This window comes from Salmo trutta, chromosome 5 (assembly GCF_901001165.1).
Source record: "Salmo trutta chromosome 5, fSalTru1.1, whole genome shotgun sequence".
NCBI lineage: Eukaryota > Metazoa > Chordata > Actinopteri > Salmoniformes > Salmonidae > Salmo > Salmo trutta.
In genome coordinates, this window is record NC_042961.1 from 28,526,605 (window position 1) to 28,547,869 (window position 21,265).

At 41.5% G+C, this 21,265-nt stretch overlaps 1 protein-coding gene across 5 annotated transcripts in view; it reads right to left on the reverse strand.

Annotated features, from left to right (window-relative positions):
• mypn (myopalladin) overlaps positions 1-21,265 on the reverse strand; it is a 46,386-nt gene that overhangs the window by 1,531 nt on the left and 23,590 nt on the right. For 2 of the 5 annotated variants that reach the window (XM_029753243.1, XM_029753241.1), the window contains exons 8-21: positions 20,846-20,987; positions 20,532-20,555; positions 19,467-19,583; positions 14,397-15,159; positions 9,574-10,812; positions 9,163-9,310; positions 8,334-8,414; positions 5,420-5,641; positions 4,951-5,100; positions 4,774-4,856; positions 4,088-4,217; positions 3,705-3,912; positions 3,296-3,461; positions 2,901-3,034 (exon numbers count right to left, since the gene is read on the reverse strand). In XM_029753243.1, coding sequence (XP_029609103.1) covers positions 2,901-3,034; positions 3,296-3,461; positions 3,705-3,912; positions 4,088-4,217; positions 4,774-4,856; positions 4,951-5,100; positions 5,420-5,641; positions 8,334-8,414; positions 9,163-9,310; positions 9,574-10,812; positions 14,397-15,159; positions 19,467-19,583; positions 20,532-20,555; positions 20,846-20,987 — 3,607 coding nt within the window. Of the gene's footprint in view, positions 1-2,900; positions 3,035-3,295; positions 3,462-3,704; positions 3,913-4,087; positions 4,218-4,773; positions 4,857-4,950; positions 5,101-5,419; positions 5,642-8,333; positions 8,415-9,162; positions 9,311-9,573; positions 10,813-12,001; positions 12,255-14,396; positions 15,160-19,466; positions 19,584-20,531; positions 20,556-20,845; positions 20,988-21,265 lie in introns of those variants that run through there. The other 3 variants (XM_029753242.1, XM_029753244.1, XM_029753246.1) reach the window with 3 other exon arrangements.

Here is a 21,265-nt window from a genome sequence, read left to right on the forward strand (position 1 = left end):
ACGTCGTTTTGGTAAGCAACTCCATTGTATATTTGGCCTTGTGTTTTAGGTTATTGTCCTGCTGAAAGGTGAATTTGTCTCCCAGTGTCTGTTTGAAATCAGACTGAACTAGGTTTTCCTCTAGGATTTTTCCTTTGCTTAGCTCTATTCTGTTTATTTTTTATCAACAACAAAAAATCCCTAATCCTTACCAATGACAAGCATACCCATAACAAGATGCAGCCACCACCATTCTTGAAAATATGAAGAGTGGTACTCAGTGATGTGTTGTATTTGCCCCAAACATAACGCTTTGTATTTAGGATAGTTAATTTCTTTGCCACATTTTTTGCAGTTTTACTTTAGCGCCTTATGAAAACATGATGCATATTTGTATTCTGTATGGGGTTCCTTCATTTCACACTGTCATTTAGGTTGGTATTGTGAAGTAATTACAATGTTGTTGATCCGTCCTCAGTTTTCTCCTATCACAGCCATTAAACTCTCTAACTGTTTAAAAGTCACCATTGGCCTCATCCCTGAGCGCTTTCCTTCCTCTCCGGCAACTGAGTTAGGAAGCATGTATAGTTGAAGTCGGAAGTTTACATACACCTTAGCCAAATACATTTAAACTCAGTTTTTCACAATTCCTGACATTTAATCCTAGTAAAAATTCCCTGTCAGGTCAGTTAGGATAACCACTTTATTTTAAGAATGTGAAATGTCAGAATAATAGTAGAGAGATTGATTTAGTTCAGCTTTTATTTCTTTCACCACAATCCCAGTGGGTCAGAAGTTTACATACACTCAATTAGTATTTGGTAGAAATGCCTTTAATTTGTTTAACTTGAGTCAAACATTTCGGGTAGCCTTCCACAAGCTTCCTACAATAAGTTGGGTGAATTTTGGCCCATTCCTCCTGACATAGCTGGTGTAACTGAATCAGGTTTGTAGGCCTCCTTGCTCGCATGCACTTTTTCAGTTCTGCCCACAAATTTTCTATAGGATTGAGGTCAGGGCATTGTGATGGCCACTCCAATATCTTGACTTTGTTGTCCTTAAGCCATAACTTTGGAAGTATGCTTGGGGTCATTGTCCATATGGAAGACCCATTTGCGACCAAGCTTTAACCTCCTGACTGATGTCTTGAGATGTTGCTTCAATATATCCAGATAATTTTCCGTCCTCATGATGCCATCTATTTTGTGAAGTGCACCAGTCCCTCCTGCAGCAAAGCACTCCCACAACATGATGCTGTCACCCCCGTGCTTCACGGTTGGGATGGTGTTCTTCGGCTTGCAAGCGTCCCCCTTTTTCCTCCAAACATAACGATGGTCATTATGGCCAAACAGTTCTATTTTTGTTTCATCAGACCAAAGGACATTTCTCCAAAAAGTACGATCTTTGTCCCCATGTGCAGTTGCAAACTGTAGTCTGGCTTTTTTTTGGTGGTTTTGGAGCAGTGGCTTCTTCCTTGCTGAGCGGCCTTCCAGGTTATCTCGATATAGGACTAATTTTACTGTAGATATAGATACTTTTGTACCTGCTTCCTCCAGCATCTTGACAAGGTCCTTTGCTGTTGTTCTGGGATTGATTTGCACTTTCGCACCAAAGTACGTTCATCTCTAGGAGACAGAACGCGTCTCCTTTCTGAGCGGTATGACGGCTGTGTGGTCCAATGGTGTTTATACTTGCGTACTATTGTTTGTACAGATGAACGTGGTACCTTCAGGCATTTGGAAATTGCTCCCAAGGAAGAACCAGACTTGTGGAGGTCTACAATTGTTTTCTGAGGTCTTGGCTGATTTCTATAGATTTTCCCATGATATCAAGCGAAGAGGCACTGAGTTTGAAGGTAGGCCTTGAAATACATCCACAGGTACACCTCCAATTGACTCAAACGATGTCAATCAGCCTATCAGAAGCTTCTAAAACCATGACATCATTTTCTGGAATTTTCAAAGCTGTTTAAAGGCACTGTCAACTTAGTGTATGTAAACTTCTGACCCACTGGAATTGTGTTACAGTGAATTATAAGTGAAATAATCTGTCTGTAAACAATTGTTGGAAACTTGTGTCATGCACAAAGTAGATGTCCTAACCGACTTGCCAAAACGATAGTTTGTTAACAAGAAATTTGTGGAGTGGTTAAAAACTAGTTTTAATGACTCCAACCTAAGTGTATGTAAACTTCCGACTTCAACTGTATCTTTGTAGTGACTGGGTGTATTGATACACCATCCAAAGTGTAAGTAATAACTTCACCATGCTCAAAAGGAAATTCAAGATGTGCTTTTTTTTATTTTTTCCCATCTACCAATAGGTGCCCTTCTTTGCGAGGCATTGGAAAACCTCCCTGGTCTTTGTGGCTGAATTTGTGTTTGAAATGTACTGCTTGACTGAGGGTCCTTACAGATCATTGTAGGTGTGGAGTACAGAGATGAGGTAGTCATTAAAAAATAATGTTAATTAAACACTATTATTGCACACACAGTCTATGCAACTTATTATGTGACTTGTTAAGCACATTTCTACTCCTGAACTTACTTAGGCCTGCCATAACAAAGGGGTTGAATATTTATTGACTCAAGACATTTTAACTTTTTCATTGTGTATTAATTTGTATAAGAAATTCTAAAACCATAATTCCATTTAGACATCATGGGTTATTGTTTGAAGGCTAGTGACACAAAATTAATCTATTTTAAACTCCGGCTGTAACACATCAAAATGTGTGAAAAGTCAAGGTGCGTGAATACTTTCTGAAGGCACTGTAGCTTTGGGTATTATTGGGCATTTATTTGATATCTTGACATACTTTAAGCACAATCATTAGCAACTATTAACTCATTCAAAAACTATCACAATAAACACTGGTGGGTAAAAGAAAGCTGTTGAAAGTTGTATTGAATTGAACTCACCATAGATGTCTAGCCTGGCTGTGCATGAAACAATTCCAGCCTCATTCTTTGCTGATACGGTGTACCAGCCAGCATCCTCTTTCCTGGTAGGCTGAATAAGGAGGCAAACATATCCAGTGGCATCCTGGTGTATGCTAGAATCAAAATTCATCTCTTCAATTAAATGATCATTCTAAATGTATATATTCACTGTGTTCTATTTGTTTTTTGGGGGGTGAATAACAGGCATCAATATTCTAATCTCAAGAAGTCGAAGCTAATTTGGCATGCACCGACATCGCTAAGCACGGTTTTGTGTTACCTCTCGTCTTCATGAGTTTGATTATAAGTGCACCTACAGGATTGGCAGTCACCTTTCTGGCTGAAAGGGGAGAGGTTAGTTAGGGAATACTAACCTGACTCTGGCCTTGGTGTGAGGAATGGTGTCGTTGTCTTTCTTCCAATAGATAACAGGTGGAGGCATGCCCAGAACCCTGCACTCCAGTCGGACGGGGGTTCCCTCTGCGATGCCTGTGTTCTGGAGCTTCTCAACAAACTGGGGGGCCTGCTTCATCTCTTTTTCTGAACGGGCAAAGAATAGTTATTCTCTGTCATGTACAATTACTAATTACTACTACTTATTAATTGTCATGGCATACGTCACTATACCAACAAATTAACGGTTTTGACATTGTACTTATTCAAAAGCTATCACTGATTACCTAGTCATCATAAATGCTTATAAATAATGAAATACTAATTTGTTATCAAGTGGTACACTATTTGGATTTCATGAAAATACTTAATTGTTTCGAGAACTCTTACCCACAACTCTTAACTCCAGACCGAAGGAGCTCTGTCCTGCTTTGTTGCTGGCGATGCAGGTGTATGTCCCAGCGTCGTCCTGTTTTAGAGGGTCTATGACAAGGGAATGGATGCCGTTCTCCCTCACCAGCATCCGGTGGTAGAAGTCTGGGTAGATGGGCCTCCCGTTGATCAGCCACATCAGCTCTGGGTTTGGTAGGCCACTCACCTGGAAAACAGAGAAACACACAACGCTTCTTGTGAGATGTATACAGTCCTATCTATCTTCAAAGGCTATCCTAACTGATTTATAGCAATGATTTTTTTAATAGTCATTCTAAAATGTATTAAATGCCCATTGCTTATTTACAAGTCCATCGTTATTTAATCCAGAGATGATATACCTTGCAGTCTAATCTACAGACTCTGCCCTCATGAGCCACCATGTCCCCTGGAGCCTGGAGGAAGTGAGGTCGGAAGAAGCGCTCCTGGGTTGGTTCACCCTCTTCCACTTCCTGTATGCGGGCCCGAACCCTGTAGGGATGTGCTGAACATGTTACAGTACATGTATATTGGCCCTGGTGTTGCTGAGATATATTGTCATCTGCAATCGCTAATCGCTTTCGCTAATTTTATTATGATTTTTTATTTAACTAGGCAAGTCAGTTAAGAACAAATTCTTATTTACAATGGCCTACCCTGGCCAAACCCTAACCCTGATGATGCTAGACCAGTTGTGTGCCGCCCTATGGGACTCCCAATCAAGGCCAGTTGTGATACAGCCTAGAATTGAAACAGGGTCTGTAGCGACGCCTCTAGCACTGAGATGCCCATACAACGATGCATGAGATTAATGTTGCTATCATAGAGATAAAACAATGTATTTTTCTCTGATTGGTTTAACGGTATATTGGTTTATGGTTGCTATGAGGGCTGTTCAACAGTAGTTTGGGCAATATGTACATCTGGGATCTTACTGTAAGTAGCCTCCACAAAACAGTAAGAGCTGCAATCATGCTGGCTCTCCAACCTAAAGAGGGTTCTTCTTACCTCTGCAGATCCCAATGCACACTCAGTCAGTCCTGCTCACCTCTGAGAGTGAATCATAGGTGTCATTCGGTTTCGGAGAGGACCCGTTTGGATGATCAAATGACCAGAGCAGCTGATTCGTCCCTGGTGAGCATTCATTCATTAATCAACCAATCAGATTTAGTGAAGGGGTAAGAAAGGTGATTAAGTGTGAAACAATTACAGGTGGTTAGGTTACCTGGGGGTTAGCTGCCATGACAGTGTAGTTGCCGTCATCGTCGTTATTGGTGACCTCTATGTGTAGGACACAGGTTCCGTCCCCCTCTCTTATCTTCTTATAATGATCATTTTTCCTCAAGATCTGCTTGCCATCCTTGAACCAGTAAACCTGAAATGGTGTTGAAGAGACAGGGAGATTTCTAACAAACGTTGAGTATATGTCCAGATCCCGGGCGACCCCCAAATATGATCCAACCTTTTTTATTTGCCTGGCATTGGCAAATAAAACATCGACAGTCTGTGTGGTCCTGTGCGGCTCAGTTGGTAAGAGTGTTGATAGCGCAACACTAAGGTTGTGGGTTCAATTTCTGATGGGATCACATACTAAGAACCTTTGTACTCACTGTACTGTAAGGTACTTCGGATGCTAAAAAAAAAAAACAGTCTGGGTGATAACATATTTAGAGACCATAGACGTGCTGTCTCACCTTCGGTATGGGGATCCCCACCACTTTACAGGAGAACGTCATAGGCACACCCTCCATGGCCCTGAAGTTCCTCAGCTTCCTGTCGAATATGGGCGCGACGCACTTCCCCGTCGGGCTCTCATCGTGTTGTACCTCGTCATCTGACTCCTCGACTGGCGTGCGCTCCAGACGGAACTCTATCTCACTCAACAGCCTCTGCTCAAAGTTGGACACTTTGTACTCCTAAAAAGACATTTCAGAAACTGTTTGGGTGAGTATTTTACTTGGGTAGATTGACAGAGGAATCAGACCCAGAGCACAATATCACCACTAATCAATCGGGATATTGTGTCAAAGGCAGGGTTGAACTCAATCCAATTTGAATTATCCTAATTGAAAAGTAATGAAGAGCATTAGAATTTCAGTGGAATTAAATGGAATTGACACCCAACCTTGGTTAAAGATGTACTCGTCAATCTATTTTGATTCAAAAAGTTGCATTTTGATTCAAAAGTGGCAGTTACATTTACCAGCCCTCAGTTTACAAAGACAAATATTCTGGGCTCACTGTGGGCAGAAAAAGAGATTGAGGAGTGCAGCTTTAAACCTTAAAAGTTATCATGCAGTGGCATTCCTCTTATCACTCTCCCTTGGTATTGGACTGATCCTACTACACAAAATACAACAGAAGTTGAGGGTAAAACAGAGAACAGAGAACACATTTGGACTGAAATATCAAGCTAAGCATTCCTGGGAAAAATATCCAACAATTCAAATTGTACAGTTTTTATTGTTGATACGTAGATTTCTATCTTGATACGTCAACTTTTTTTCATAATTGCAAACACTGGGTCATTTATTTTTCTCCCGAGGACCTAAGGTAATGGAACTGAAAAGATAACGGAAGTGGTAATGTTAGTGGTGTTTGAAATGTCGTGAAATTATGACAACATTACAACACAATTACTTTCAGAGGAACAACAGATGGGATCCATGGCATCAGTTGACATGTAATATTTGAATGGAAAGTTTTTATGCATATTTCATAATGCAAGAAACGTTGAAGGTTGCTCAAATCTTAGAATGTCATATACCTCAGCCTATTTGGGGCATTACATTACATGAGTGTGGTCAATATGTATACCTTCAGTTTGGAAATTGTTTGGATTATTCATGCAATGGATATTAGTTTATAAATACTTTAAAAGTGCCTGATTAGGATGATGAAATAACTACAGTGTTTGGATATATGAGTATACATCCATACATACTACTTAAAACGGTTTTGAACATTCACTAACACTTTACATTACATTGATGTTATACCTGTATAGTAACGCTGTAATTACTACACTCACAATACATAATATTTTTTAGCGCTTTGTAATTGTAATGGGCTTGAGTGGTTTTAGTTATTACGCAAGTGGAATAAGGAATAGTCCCTATTCCTCTTGTGTAATTACAAAAAACAGTTCAATTCTATTACGCAATTAATGAGGTACTACGTACAGTGCATTCAGAAAGTATTCAGACCCATTTCTTTTTCCACACATTGTTATGTTACAGCCTTATTCTAAAATTGATTAAATATTTTTTTCTCATCAATCTACACACAATACCCCATGATGACAAAGCACCTTTTTAATTTTTTTAATTTTAGCAAATGTGTTAAAAATAAATACCAGAAACACCTTATTTACATAAATATTCAGACCCTTTGCTATGAGACTCGAAGTTGAGTTCAGGTGCATCCTGTTTCCATTGATCATCCTTGAGATGTTTCTACAACTGTGGTAAATTCAAAACCAAGCCACGAGGTCGAAGGAATTGTCCGTAGAGCTCTGAGACAGGATTGTGTCGAGGGACAGATCTGGGGAAGGGTACCAAAAGATCTCTGCAGCATTGAAGGTCCCCAAGAACACAGTGGCCTTCATCATTCTTAAATGGAAGAAGTTTGGAACCACCAAGACTCTTCCTAGAGCTGGCCACCCGGTCAAACTGAACAATCGGGGGAGAAGGGCCTTGGTCAGGGAGGTGACCAAGAACCTGATGGTCACTCTGACAGAGCTCCAGAGTTCCTTCCAGAAGGACAACTATCTCTGCAGCACTCCACCAATCAGGCCTTTATGGTAGAGTGGCAAGACGGAAGCCACTCCTCAGTAAAAAGCACATGACAGCCCGCTTGGAGTTGGAAAATATGGTGGTGGCAGCATTGTGCTGTGGGGATGTTTTTCAGCTGGAGGGACTGGGAGACTAGATGAATGGAGCAAAGTACAGAGAAATCAGATCCTTGATGAAAACCTGCTCCACAGTCAAGACAATGCAGGAGTGGCTTCGAGACACGTCTCTGAATGTCCTTGAGTGGCACAGCCAGAGCCCAGACTTGAACCCTATCAAACATCTCTGGAGACTTGAAAATAGCTGTGCAGCAACGCTCCCCATCCAACCTGACAGAGCTTGAGAGAATCTGCAAAGAAGAATAGAAGAAACTCCCCAAATACAGGTGTGCCAAGCTTCTATCGTTATACCCAAGAAGAATCGATGCTGTAATCACTGCCAAAGGTGCTTTAACAAAGTACTGAATAAAGGGTCTGACTACTTATGGAAATGTGATATTTCCATTTTTGATTTTTAATACATTTGCAAACATTTAAAAAAAACTATTTTTGCATTGACATTATGGGGTACTTTGTGTAAATTGATGAGGGAAAAAAACTATTTAATACATTTTAGAATAAGGCTGTAACTTCACAAAATGTGGAAAAAGTCAAGGGGTCAAGAATACTTACCGAATGCACTGTATCAACATGTTAATCTAATGTTGTTACTGGTGTAAATACAGTCTTTCTGCACAGGTTTAAGAGCAACTTAACGTAATGTGTTACCAAACGTTCTGAGCAAAGGATTGTTTGGAAGGGAGAGATGTTCGCTGTACCTCGTCATAGTTAAAGACAGTGGCAGGAATGTTTGGTCCGAGGGGTCTGCTCGCTGTTTTCCCCTCATAAGTAGTCTGCTTCTACGAGAAGATAGGGATGATTGATGAACACCAACACAAACACACTCATGGACACACACATTACTACCACTCATTTGTGATTGATATGATCTGCATGTTGTTACATGGTAGACGTACTTGATGAATGAATATGGAAAATGAATGATTGGAAAAGGAACGATCGCTGATGCACTGCTTTGATCTCTCGGTTTAGATGAATGCATTTTCTAACTGCTTCCATATGGTTCCACATTGTATCACTTTACTCCACTTGCGATGTAAAAAGGAGAACAAAATAGAACTGTAATGCGAATGCCAGAATAGCAAATTGGAAGAAAGTGAGAATGTGCCATGCCGTCTCCACTTTGTGGAATGTGTCGGGTTGAAAAGAAGTTGTAGAAGAAAGATACTTTATTTATTTGAGATCACTCTATTCCTTTGTTGGTTCCACTCCAAGCCATATTACTACATCAACCAAGTACTCGTTCATTTAGATGCATATTCAGTCATTAGCCCTATCTATTTATTTTACCTTTATTTAACTAGGCAAGTCAGTTAAGAATAAATTCTTATTTTTCAATGAACAGTAGGTTAACTGCCTTGTTCAGGGGCAGAACGACAGATTTGTACCTTGTCAGCTCGGGGATTCGATCTTGCAACCTTTGCAGTTACTAGTCCAACGTTCTAACCACTAAGCTACCTGCCGCCCTATAATGGGAGGACTATGCCTTAGGGAATAACAGTACAATTGAAGGGATATATCCGATACCTGTTGTACATGACCACGCATAAAATCTTCATTGAACCTAAGCTTTTTCTCCATATCCTGGAGGAGGGTTTGTTGGCTGCTACGAATGTCAACATCTGACATAGGACGAGTGCTTGTAGACAACTTCTTCTGCATGCTTTGAGGTGGCCTGTGGATCACAACAAATGTATTAGCAAAAAATGTATTTTACAATATATAAAACTGTAATATGATGAATTGAAGTTTAAGGTAAGAGGTCTATGAGGCCCAAAGTTCCCAGAGTTTTCCAAAATCCCGGTTGCAGGATTCCGAGTTGAAGGATTCCGCCCCTGCTTATTCCCTCCCTGTTCGAGGAATCCTCCAACAAGGATTTATAGAAAAACCTGGGAACTTTGGGAATGTTTCCGGAATTCAGGAATCATAGGGTCTTACCCGTGAGCACTCCTGGGCAGGCCCATAGAGTTGGTGGCTTGTGTGGTGTGTAGAGAGGGCAGGACAGAGCTGAGGAAGGCCACATGGTTCTGGATGGGGCTGGGGGTGGAGGTGCTGGAGGTCGGGGACGCTGCCTGTGGGGGTGACTGCTGTGGCAGGGTGAACACAGAGTTTAGGTAGGCAGCAGGCAAAAGGGTGGGGGAGGTGGGGGAGGACATAAAGGAAGGGGGGCTAGTGGGTGACTTGAGGACTCTGGTGGGGAAGACTCTGGGTTGTGGAGAGAACAGGTTGGGGTTGGAGGAGTTGAGCTCGGCAGCCAGCTCGTGGAGCAACGGAACTGGGGACTCTGTAGGGGAGGGACTCCTGACTGGAGAGAGGGGAGTCTGGGCAGTGACAAACTCTTTTGGCCTAGCATAGTTGAAGCTCTGTGACGTGGGAGCCAGGTTGAGGAGGGAGGCATGAGTTGTTCTGAGAAGGGGGGAGGGGGAGGTGTTCTGCATGGTTGTAGGGGCCCTGTTGAAAGCTGCAGAGATGGAGCTGAGAGATGCTGTGGGGGCTGTGTTCAGAGGAGGTATGAGAGGTGTGTTAAACTGGGGTACGTGAATAGCTTTAGGCAGGGACAAGGGGGCTAAGTTCAGCTGGGAAGAATGGGTGGTGTTTTGCAGGGTCATATAGGGTGGGGATGCAGGGCTGGTATGCAGGTGGGGTGCAGGAACAGTGCTCAGCAGAGGGGCAGATGGAGGGGAGCTCATACAAGATGAAGCTGTCTTCAGTTGAGGAGGGGATGGCAGGGTACCAATCATGGGTGCAGGAGGGTCTGTGTTCAGTAGCAGTGCAGAGGTAGTGTTTATTGGTGGTACATGGCTTGTGTTTAGCAGGGGTGAAGAAGAAGAAGAAGAAGAAAGAAAATAAGATTGGGTGGCGTATGGGTTCAGTAGTGGTGCAGAGGCAATGTTAAGCAGGGGTGCAGGGGTAGTGTTCAGTGTTGTCACAGGGGTGAAGTTGAGTAAGGGTGTTGGGGCTATGGTCAGTATGGGTGAGGGGTGGGTGGACTGCAGGGGCATGGGGGTAGATGAACGGGGTAGGCTTTGCTGGAGCTGGGGCTGGGGCTCGGGTTGCTTCCGGGCTGGCCAGGCTGATGCCTCCGGTTGGCTCTGGGTGGCTCCGGTTGGCTCAGTGTCAGTCTGCTGCTGCTCCATAAGCACCTGGTTGTGTAGAAGCTGCAGCTGGACAGGGTCTCTGAGAAAACAGAGATGGAAGACGTGAAATACATGAACACTTTACATACTGAGTATACACAACTTTTTTTCTTTCCATGACATAGACTGACCAGGTGAATCCAGGTGAATGCTATGATCCCTTATTGATGTCACTTGTTAAATCCACTTCAATCAGTGTAGATAAAGGGGAGGAGACAGGTTAAAGAATGATTTCTAAGCCTTGAGGCCATTTGAGAAATGGATTGTGTATGTGTGCCATTCAGAGGGTGAATGGGAGACAAAAGATTTAAGTGCCTTTCAACGAGGTATGGTAGTAGGTGCCAGGCGGTTTGTGTCAAGAACTGCAGCGATGCTGGATTTTTCACACTCAACCGTTTCCCATGTGTATCAAGAATGATCCACCACCCAAAGGACATCCAGCCAACTTGACACAACTGTGGCTTGACACAACTGTGGGAAGCATTGGAGTCAACATGGGCCAGCATCCCTATGGAACGCTTTCGACACCTTGTAGAGTCCATGCTGTGGCTGTTCTGATGGCAAAGGGGGATGCAACTAAATATTAGGAAGGTGTTCCTAATGTTTGGTATACTCAGTGTATAATAAACTAGCCTGGTCCCAGATCGGTTTGTGCTGTCTCGCCAACTCCTACGGTCATTGTCACGCCAAACCACAGAAGTTGCCAAGACAGTATAAAGAGACCTGAGACCAGGCTATAATAAAAATCATATGTTTGTTCAAAAGTCTTAATGTGTTCGTCACCAAATAACTACAAATACTCTTAACACAGTTCCCTAAAAAGTAATGACCACAATGTGCCTTTCAGGGGCTGGTTGGGGAAGTAGTCTGCCCTTTTAAGGTATAGGAGGATCCAGACTCTAAACACACTCTGCAACTGGAAATGCCAGTAATGTGCTGTATCATGATTGGTATAAGAAAACCTTTCATTGCAACCTTATTGCATTGCAACATTATCCCAGCAATTTTTTTTTACAGTCGTTTTACATTCAATATCAGTCACTTTGATAACATAAAGTGAAAAGGAGACAATAACTTATCAATAACTGAATCAATAACAATTATTAACACTACACAAGACACTTCCTCTTAGTGGCAGACATACTTTTTTCTTCCGACAAAAAAATGACAAACACAATGCCGGTGTGCAAAGGTTTCTAGCATGCACAAAAGCATAACATTGCACTTACATTAAGAAATGACCATCCTCAGTTTTTGGTAGTTTTAATCTCCACATAGTTAAGCACAGATATGTATTCAGTAGACAAATGAAAACTGGAATACAGCAGGTCAGATAGGGAGCTCAAGAGGAGACCCTCCCACCTCGAATGTTTACTGTTCTAAATACAGCCCGCACAACTCAAGCTGCTTGCTTCACTTCAAAACAAGGACCGTAAATGCAAAAATACATCCCGAAACCAAACACTTTTAAGAATTACTTTCAGAATAAAGCGTTTACATCATAAAATCAACTGTTGGTGCAAATTTTGGGAAAATATTGTGATAAAACTAATAGTTTGTTGTTTGACTATATATTTAACAGTTGTCACCATATCATGTGAGGCTGTCACTCTGAGTCTTGGGACTCGTCTTAAGTTAGGATTTGTCTTAAGTTAAGTGATACAAAATAAATTGAAAAACCCTTAATTAAGAAATATAGCTGCGAGCAGCAATGCATGGGGTTCATCGGATGACAGAAAGAACACAGGATCAGCTGGATAACAAATCAAGCACTCTATTATGTAGGAACTATCTTCCTTTATGTGCAATCAGTGAAAGAATTACCATGTTGATTTAAATCTCAGTTGGTACACCCCACATTAGCCTTCCAAAATACTTCAATACACTCTCACAGCTGAAATACGCTGACTGCGCAAGTTGCAGGACTTCCAGTTTCTAATTTTACCGAATAATAGATCCACCTTCACTAAGTTCAGACCATATAATAGGGCAACAATAAGTGATCATACAGATATACTAATCACAATATTTCACATTGTTTGTCTGCATAATTTAAACGTGTAATTAATTTGCATGAGATAAAGTCCTCTTGAACAATAGTTATTGCTCTAGTATGAAATCTAACGCATTAGCTAGCTAGCATCGCAAATTAGCATTCTGATAGCTAGCTGAGCAGTTTTACAAGAAAACGACTGCGATTACTCAAACACTGTAGCTAGCTAAAAAGCTTTCCTTGGTGACAATGTTATTGGGGCGAGGTATGTTAGATTAATCTTTTAATTTGAAGTTTACTGTCATTGAAGTTAGTGGTCACTACTGGTTTAAGATCCGAGGTGAGAGAAACTGTCCGCCATGTTTTGGTAAGGGCTCGGAGTGACGTCACGCACCCAAGAAGCCTCAACCAATCACCCAACAGATATTAATGCCTCCAGGTATCTCCAGATTTTGCATGTGACAACCCAGCATCTCCCCAAAACAGATGTTTTAGCATATTAGCGTATAGTGTGGCCATGTCTGAATGCATCAACATTCTTTTCTCACTATTTAAAGACTATTGTGATGAGCACAAAGACCACATTTTCATCAAATATTACTTTTTGTCCATGAGAATAAGATTTTTTTACAATTATTTTAAGCATTAGTGTCAAAAAAGTGAATTGTTAATAGTTTCCTTGTTTTTTAAGATATCAATGCCAAACTTAAAGCTGCAATATGTAACATTTTGGGCGAACCAACCAAATTCACATAGAAATGTGTGTTTTAGATCTGTCATTCTCATTGACCGCAAGTCTAGGAAGTGGTAGGTCTGTTCTATGTGCACTATTGCTATGCTTCCCGTTCTTAGGTTTTGTTTCTGCATCTTTTACTTTTGGGTTTGTACACCAGCTTCAAACAGCTGAAAATACAATATTTTTGGTTATTAAAAAGATATTGCAAATTGGTTTAGTTGGTACAATGATTCTCTACACTTGTTTTGTAAACTTAAATTAGGGGAACTGTTAGAATTTTAGCAACCAGGAAATGGAGCGATTTCTGCATATTGCACCTTTAAAATGGTTCATCATGGTTCATCATGACCCTAAAATGTTTCAAGTTGATAGGGCATTGTGAAGTGGATTTAAAAAGGATTTAAATGGGCATGTACAATCTGACTTTCTGATTTATCAATAACTCAGCCATCTCTTAACCCTAGCTTTTCTCAAACTGAGTTAAGAGATGTACCATGGGCCTACATACCGAATTTGGTACTATTTGGACGTATGGTTCATGAGAATAAGTGTTTCAAAAGTTTTCCAATATTTACAAGATGAAGGATAATCTATCCTGATGGGCCTTATGGGTCCTAGAGGCACATTTGTTCAGCATGAGGAAAAACGTCTATATACACAGTTTCAAGTCTCTATATCAAACAGGGCGGCGGACAATGAGGTTTAAAGTGAGACTGCTTATAACAGCACCACCTATAGACAATAGGTGCTATTCTTGCTGAACAAATTACTCATGGCCTCTAGTTTCTGTGTGACAAATTAGAAAAAAGTCACCAATCTATGCTTGAGTTATTTGACAATGTCAAGCAAAAAATGAATCTAAGCTTTGCTGTGAACCTCTAATTAGAATACTCACAGTTTGGGCTTGGCCAGGACTGGAGGTGGTTCCTTATTGGCCAACTGTGACATATCTTCATATGAATGGCTATCGGATGTTTCACTCTCGTTGTCTTTCTCATTCTCAGGCAGTTTAAAGTGCACACGGAGGCCTACCCTGGAGCTGGACCTGGGCCCATTGTGGCTCACCAGAACCCCAGGCTTGAGGCAAGAGGAGGTGGGGGGATCAGGGAGGTTTACAGGGGGAGGGGGCTCAGGTTTATGGAAAGGAGTCCCTTCCACCTTAGGACTCAGACCAACGGCAGGGTCTGATAACACTGAGAAGGCTCTGGAGTCTTCATGGTCAGTCTTAGGCACCTCACCACTGCTCTTGGGCTCAGGACGTAGCCTGCTGGAGCTAGTAGACAGGTCTGGGTGAGGGGTGCTCAGGTAGAGTGGATCCAGACAAGATGTGCTGGAGCTACGGGTGCCTATCCTGGGGCTGCTGCCCAGGATTAGTGGGTCCAGGCTGGGCATGCTGATGCTGACAGGGTCCTGGCGCAGCATGCTGGAGCTCAGAGGATCTAGACGGAGGGTACTGGTGCTCAGAGGGTCCAGTCGTAACGTGCTGGAACTGAGCGGATCCAGGCGGATGGTGTTGGAGTGAGGCTTGATGCTGTTGGTCACAGGAACGTCAGCTTGAAGCTTTAGACTGGGGGGAGTGAGATCTAATGAAGAGGGCTCTGGGACTTGTGTGGACTGGTGTGGAGTTTTCACGTGGTTGTTGTTGGTGTTATCATTGCCTAATGAGGTACAGAGAGAAGGATAAGTACAGTGCCTAGTGAAAGTCTACACACCCCTTGCACAGTTTTCACATTTTGCTGCCTTGAAATGAACTCCTACTGATCTACATAACCTACTCCACATTTTCAAAGTGAACACAAAATTATAGAACATTAAAAAAACGATGTATGTCTTCACAACCCAGAGTTAATACTTGGTGGAAGCACCTTTGGCAGCAAATTCACCTGTGAATTATTTTGAATAAGATTCTACCAACTCTTTGGGCAACGTTTATCTATTGTTTTTGTCAAAATTGCAGAAGCTCAGTAAATTTAGTTTGGAATCATTGATGGACAGCAATATTGAAACCTTGTCTCTGATTTTCAAGCCGATTTAAGTCAGGACCCAGGACTGAGACTGGACCACTTAGGAACACTTAACACCAATTTAAAAAGCCATTCTGGTGTGTCTTAGACATTGTAATTGTCCAGCTGAAAAATAAAACTATTTTCCAGGGTTAGGTTTTCAGAAGACTGAGACAGGTCTTCCTCTTACTTTTTAACTGGGCTTTGCTCCTTTCTATTTATTTTGATCCTGACAAACTCCCCAGTCCCTGTCAGTGACAAGCACACCCACCACAATACTTGAAAGTACAGAGGGTTTCACTCTGTAATGTGTTGTATTGGATTTAACCCAAACCTAAAGTTTTTAATTTAGGCCAAAAACGTAATTTCTTTCCCATGTTGTCTTGCAGTATTACTTAACAGCCTTGTTGCAAACATAATTGATAATTTGGAGTGGATATCTATAAAAAGGTTGTCTTCTTATCACTTTTTCATACAGGCCAGTAATGTGGAGTGAATGCAATGTTGTTGATCCTTGCACAGTTTTCTCTCAGCTCAGCCAATGAATTATGTGGCTGTTTTAAAATAATCCTAAACCTGATAGTGATGTCCATGAGCAGTTTCCATTTTCCAGTTTCCATGGCCAGACCTTTGCAGTGTCTGGGTGATATGATACACCATCCACAGATGAATTACCATACTTGACTATACTCAAAGGGATATTCAGTGTCTTCAAATTATTTCTTAACCTCCCCTGATCTATGCCTGTCTAAAAATGTATCCCAGACATTCTTTTAAAGCTCATTGGTGGCTCTGAGGTTGAATCATTGTTTGACATTCAGAATCCAATTGAAGGACCTTACAGAGACAGGGGAAGTTGTTCTCAAATCATTCAAACCTAGTGCTGAGCAATTAGTGCTTTTTGAGGTCAGTTCGGTTTCGGTTCTATTATAAAAAATAATCACGGTTATTGATTTCGGTTACGATGTTTTTTTTTAACATTAAATGCCTATGTGGGTTGAATGCTGTAACACAGAATAAAACAATTAATAAATGTTCGGTGATGGTAGTCACTGCCTATTACTGCTTTTCACTTATTGACAATCATTTATTCACATTACTTTACTTTAATAAAATATTTCAGTTGTTGTGTACATTACATTTGTTTGATTTGATGGCTTTATTATTACATTCCAAGTCATCATCACTTTTCTTTAGAGCTGCTGCCGATGCTGTCTGACAAAATCACCATTTTAGTAGTTCATGAAAGTAAACCATACTTTTATGACCGCTGAATACCAACTATCAATCAATTAGATCATGTATTTTCAGGTAGAGATACCTCGCGAAGCAACTGCTCTCTATCCCACTCAATTGTGCATTCTTCTGTCTCTTCCCATTCTTCGGTCTCTTCTCTCTGTGTCTGCCCCACACTAACCTACTGTAGCAGGCGTAAAAGAAACACAACGACCGCACAAGTAGGCCCGCAATGGAATATGGTCATTGTAGTTCATTACCGCGTTTTCTGCAGTAAACTATGTATAATATTGGCCTGTTGGAAACTACAACTCCCTACTATATCGCACAGTTCAGTTTGATCGTGTACAAAGCTCTCCCTCGCCCTCCATTTGGTAAATCTGACCACCATTTGGTAAATCTGACCACAATTTGGTAAATCTGACCACAATTCTATCCTCCCGATTCCTGCTTACAGCAAAAATTTAAGAAGGAAGCACCAGTGACTCGGTCTATAAAAAAGTGGTCAGATGAAGCAGATACTAAACTACAGGATTGTTTTGCTATCACAGACTAGAACATGTTCCGTGATTCTTCTGATTGCATTGAGGAGTACACCACATCAGTCACTTGCTTTATCAATAAGTGCATCGAGGACGTCGTCCCCACAGTGACTGTACGTACATACCCCAACCAGAAGCCATGGATTACAAGCAACATCTGCACTGAGCTAAAGGGTAGGGCTGCTGCTTTCAAGGTGCGGGACACTAACCTGGAAGCTTATAAGAAATCTTGTTATGCCCTCTGATGAACCATCAAACAAAGCGCCAATACAGGGCTAAGATTGAATCATACTACACCGGCTCCGACGCTCGTCTTATGTGGTAGGGCTTGCAAACTATTACAGACTACAAAGGGAAGCACAGCTGCGAGCTGCCCAGTGACACAAGCCTACCAGACGAGCTAAATCACTTATATGCTCGCTTCAAGGCAAGCAACACTGAGGCATGCATGAGAGCATCAGCTGTTCCGGGCAACTGTGTGATCACGCTCTCCGTAGCCAATGTGACTAAGACCTTTAAACAGGTCAACATTCACAAGGCCGAGGAGCCAGACGGATTACCAGGATGTGTGCTCCGGGCATGTGCTGACTAACTGGCAGGTGACTTCACTGATATTTTCAACATGTCCCTGATTGAGTTTGTAATACCAACATGTTTCAACCAGACCACCATAATCCCTGTGCCCAAGAACACTAAGGCAACCTGCCTAAATGACTACAGACCCGTGGCACTCAGGTCCGTAGCCATGAAGTGCTTTGAAAGGCTGGTAATGGCTCACATCAACACCATTATCCCAGAAACCCTAGACCCACTCCAATTGGCATACCGCCCAACATATCCACAGATGATGCAATCTCTATTGCACTCCACACTCCACACAGCCCTTTCCCACCTGGACAAAAGGAAAACCTACATGAGAATGCTGTTCATTGACTACAGCTCAGCGTTCAATACCATAATACCCTCAAAGCTCATCACTAAGCTAAGGATCCTGAGACTAACACCTCCCTCTGTAACTGGATCCTGGACTTCCTGATGGGCCGCCCCCAGGTGGTGAGGGTAGGTAGCAACACATCTGCCACTCTGATCCTCAACACTGGAGCCCCTCGGGGTGCGTGCTCAGTCCCCTCCTGCACTCCCTGTTCACCCACAACTGCGTGGCAGGGCACGACTCCAACACCATCATTAAGTTTGCAGACGACACAACAGTGGTAGGCCTGATCACCAACAACGACGAGACAGCCTATAGGGAGGAGGTCAGAGACTTGGCCGGGTGGTGCCAGAATAACAACCTATCCCTCAACATAACCAAGACTAAGGAGATGATTGTGGACTACAGGAAAAGGAGGACCGAGCACGCCCCCATTCTCATCGATGGGGGCGTTACACTGCTGCTACCCTCTGTTTATCATATATGCATAGTCGCTTTAACCATACCTACATGTATATACTACCTCAATTAGCCCGACTAACCAGTGCCTGTATATAGCCTGGCTATTGTATATAGCCTCGCTACTGTTATTTTTCACTGTCTTTTTACTGTTGTTTTATTTCTTTACTTATCTATTGTTCACCTAATACCTATTGTTTTACTTAAAATTTGCACTGTTGGTTAGGGCCTGTAAGTAAGCATTTCACTGTAATACCTGTTGTATTCGGCGAACGTGGCAAATAAACTTTGATTTGATCTGATTTATCTCTAGAGAAACTGCTGAATGTGTGCATTGAGCTCACAGAAAAAAAACGGAACAAAATGGAATTCAATTAATTGAACCAACATCGGTCAAAATAACCAACATTTTGGTTCATGCTCAGCACTATTAAAACCACAACTATTTCAAACTGATGGATTGTTGTGGGATTTTGTATGAAAATATTTGCACCTTAACTTATTTAGATGTGCCACGGCAAGTGGTGTGAAGACCTTCAAAAACAAGACTTCTTTGGGTTTTTTGGGGGGGTTGTTTTATATAATTTTTCAGTGGAGTAGGTTGTGTAGATCAGTGAACATTTTTTTTATAGGAAATCAATGGGAAAATGTATGGGAAAATGTAATCCCTTTTTAGATGCAAACTGTTCAAGGGGGATTAGATTTTCACTAGAAACTGTAAACATAGTCTCCAAATACAATCTTATTAATAGAACTGTCAAGTCTAAACCTTGTTTGTAAGCCAGTGACGTTACCTTTCACCCTTAGTGCAGCAATACTGGATACAGTTCCGTATTTGTTGCTTGCAGTGCAAGTGAATGTTCCAGAATCTTCAGGGAAGACCTCAGCAATAACCAAAGTGCATATTTCCTCTAAAGGGAATACAAAATGAAGGAGATGAGGGTAGCACCAGCTGAATGTCACTGTTGAAGTTCAGGCAACATGACTCATAGATTAAAGGGCAGAGAAATTACTATAACAGCATTGCAGCTGTACTATGTAGCTAAGCTATCCTTACGTATACAGTATGCACAGTGAAAATGAAACAAGGCAGTAAGCCTCTGCATTGTAATATATGTCTGAATTTCTATTTATAGCTATTACTCAATATGCTGTCTAAGACACAGAGAACTAATATGCATTCATATAATGCATATGCTGCACAGGAGGCTGCTGAGGGGAGGAAGACTCATAATAATGGCTGGAATGGAGTCAATGGAATGGAATCAAACACTGGAAACCATGTGTTTGATGTGTTGGATACCATTCCATTTATTCCGTTCCAGCCATTACTATGAGCCCGTACTCCCCAATTAAGGTGCCAGCAGCTGCCTGTGATATGCTGTGAGTGAGCAGTTTTTCCAGTGGCACAGCAGCTACATGTTTCCAATCACAAGCGCTTCCCTGTGTTTCAGACACTTTGAAAGGCTCTGTGACCATGTTAGTTCAACAGACACAGGTTGTAAGCTTCCTTATAAGGTTGAGTTTTAGGAGGAGAAGCAAACTGGCTGTTACTCAGAGGAGTTACAGTAGCTACAGCCCCAGCCAGATACTGTAAACATCTTGGAAGAGAAATGGTGTACACTGTTTCATAGAAAATATCACTTAGGCTACAGCAGGATGTTGACTTTCTGAGGAAAGCAGCAGTCGTGTTTTCAAAATGTAGTATTGTATCTAATGCTGGTATATTGTGAATACAATTTACTGTTCAGTAACACACCACACCAAATACTTTGATACATGCAGAAATATGCTCCAACTTAAGATTCTACAATTATATTAATTGTAGCATTACAGTCTCTCCTTTGCATAATACGTACCTGATTCAGCCATGGATCGAGGCTCTAAAAAATAAGAAAATGCTAATATATATATAATTGTTTAAAATCATAGAGCTACTCATGTTGCCTTCTAAAAAAACACCCGTTTTTTTTTTAGATTCTTTAAAAGTTTATTTGAGATACTTTTACAGTTTTCAGAATGCTTACGTTGAATAATTTCAAAGATTGCTCCATTTCAGTGGAAATGTACTCTTGAACTAATACAAGATAATTGTTGTACGTCACAGAAAATATCATAAGATGAATGTACATTATTCTGAAACATAGTAAAGGAGTAAAGGAGTGGGACTTACTCTTCTGCAGGATCCTGAAGTCAGGGGAGTCCTCTATGACGGTTCCTTCTCTGTACCAGTCCACCTTGGGGGAGGGCACCCCTTTAACACGGCACTCTAGCACCACCAGCTGGCTCTCCGACGCCAAAAGGTCCTGCAGACTCTGACGGGCCAAGTAGAGTGGGCATCCATCCAGTTCATCATCACACACAAAACGTACAATTTCTTAAGTACATAACCTTTAAAATGTACTACAGTGCGTTCAGAAAATATTCACACCCCTTGACTTTTTCCACATTTTGTTGTGTTACAGCCTGAAATTAAAAATGATTCAATTGAGATTTTTTGGTCACTGGCCTACACACAATACACCATAATGTTAAAGTAGAATTATATTTTTCAACATTTTTACAAATTAAGAAAAATTGAAAAGCTGAAATG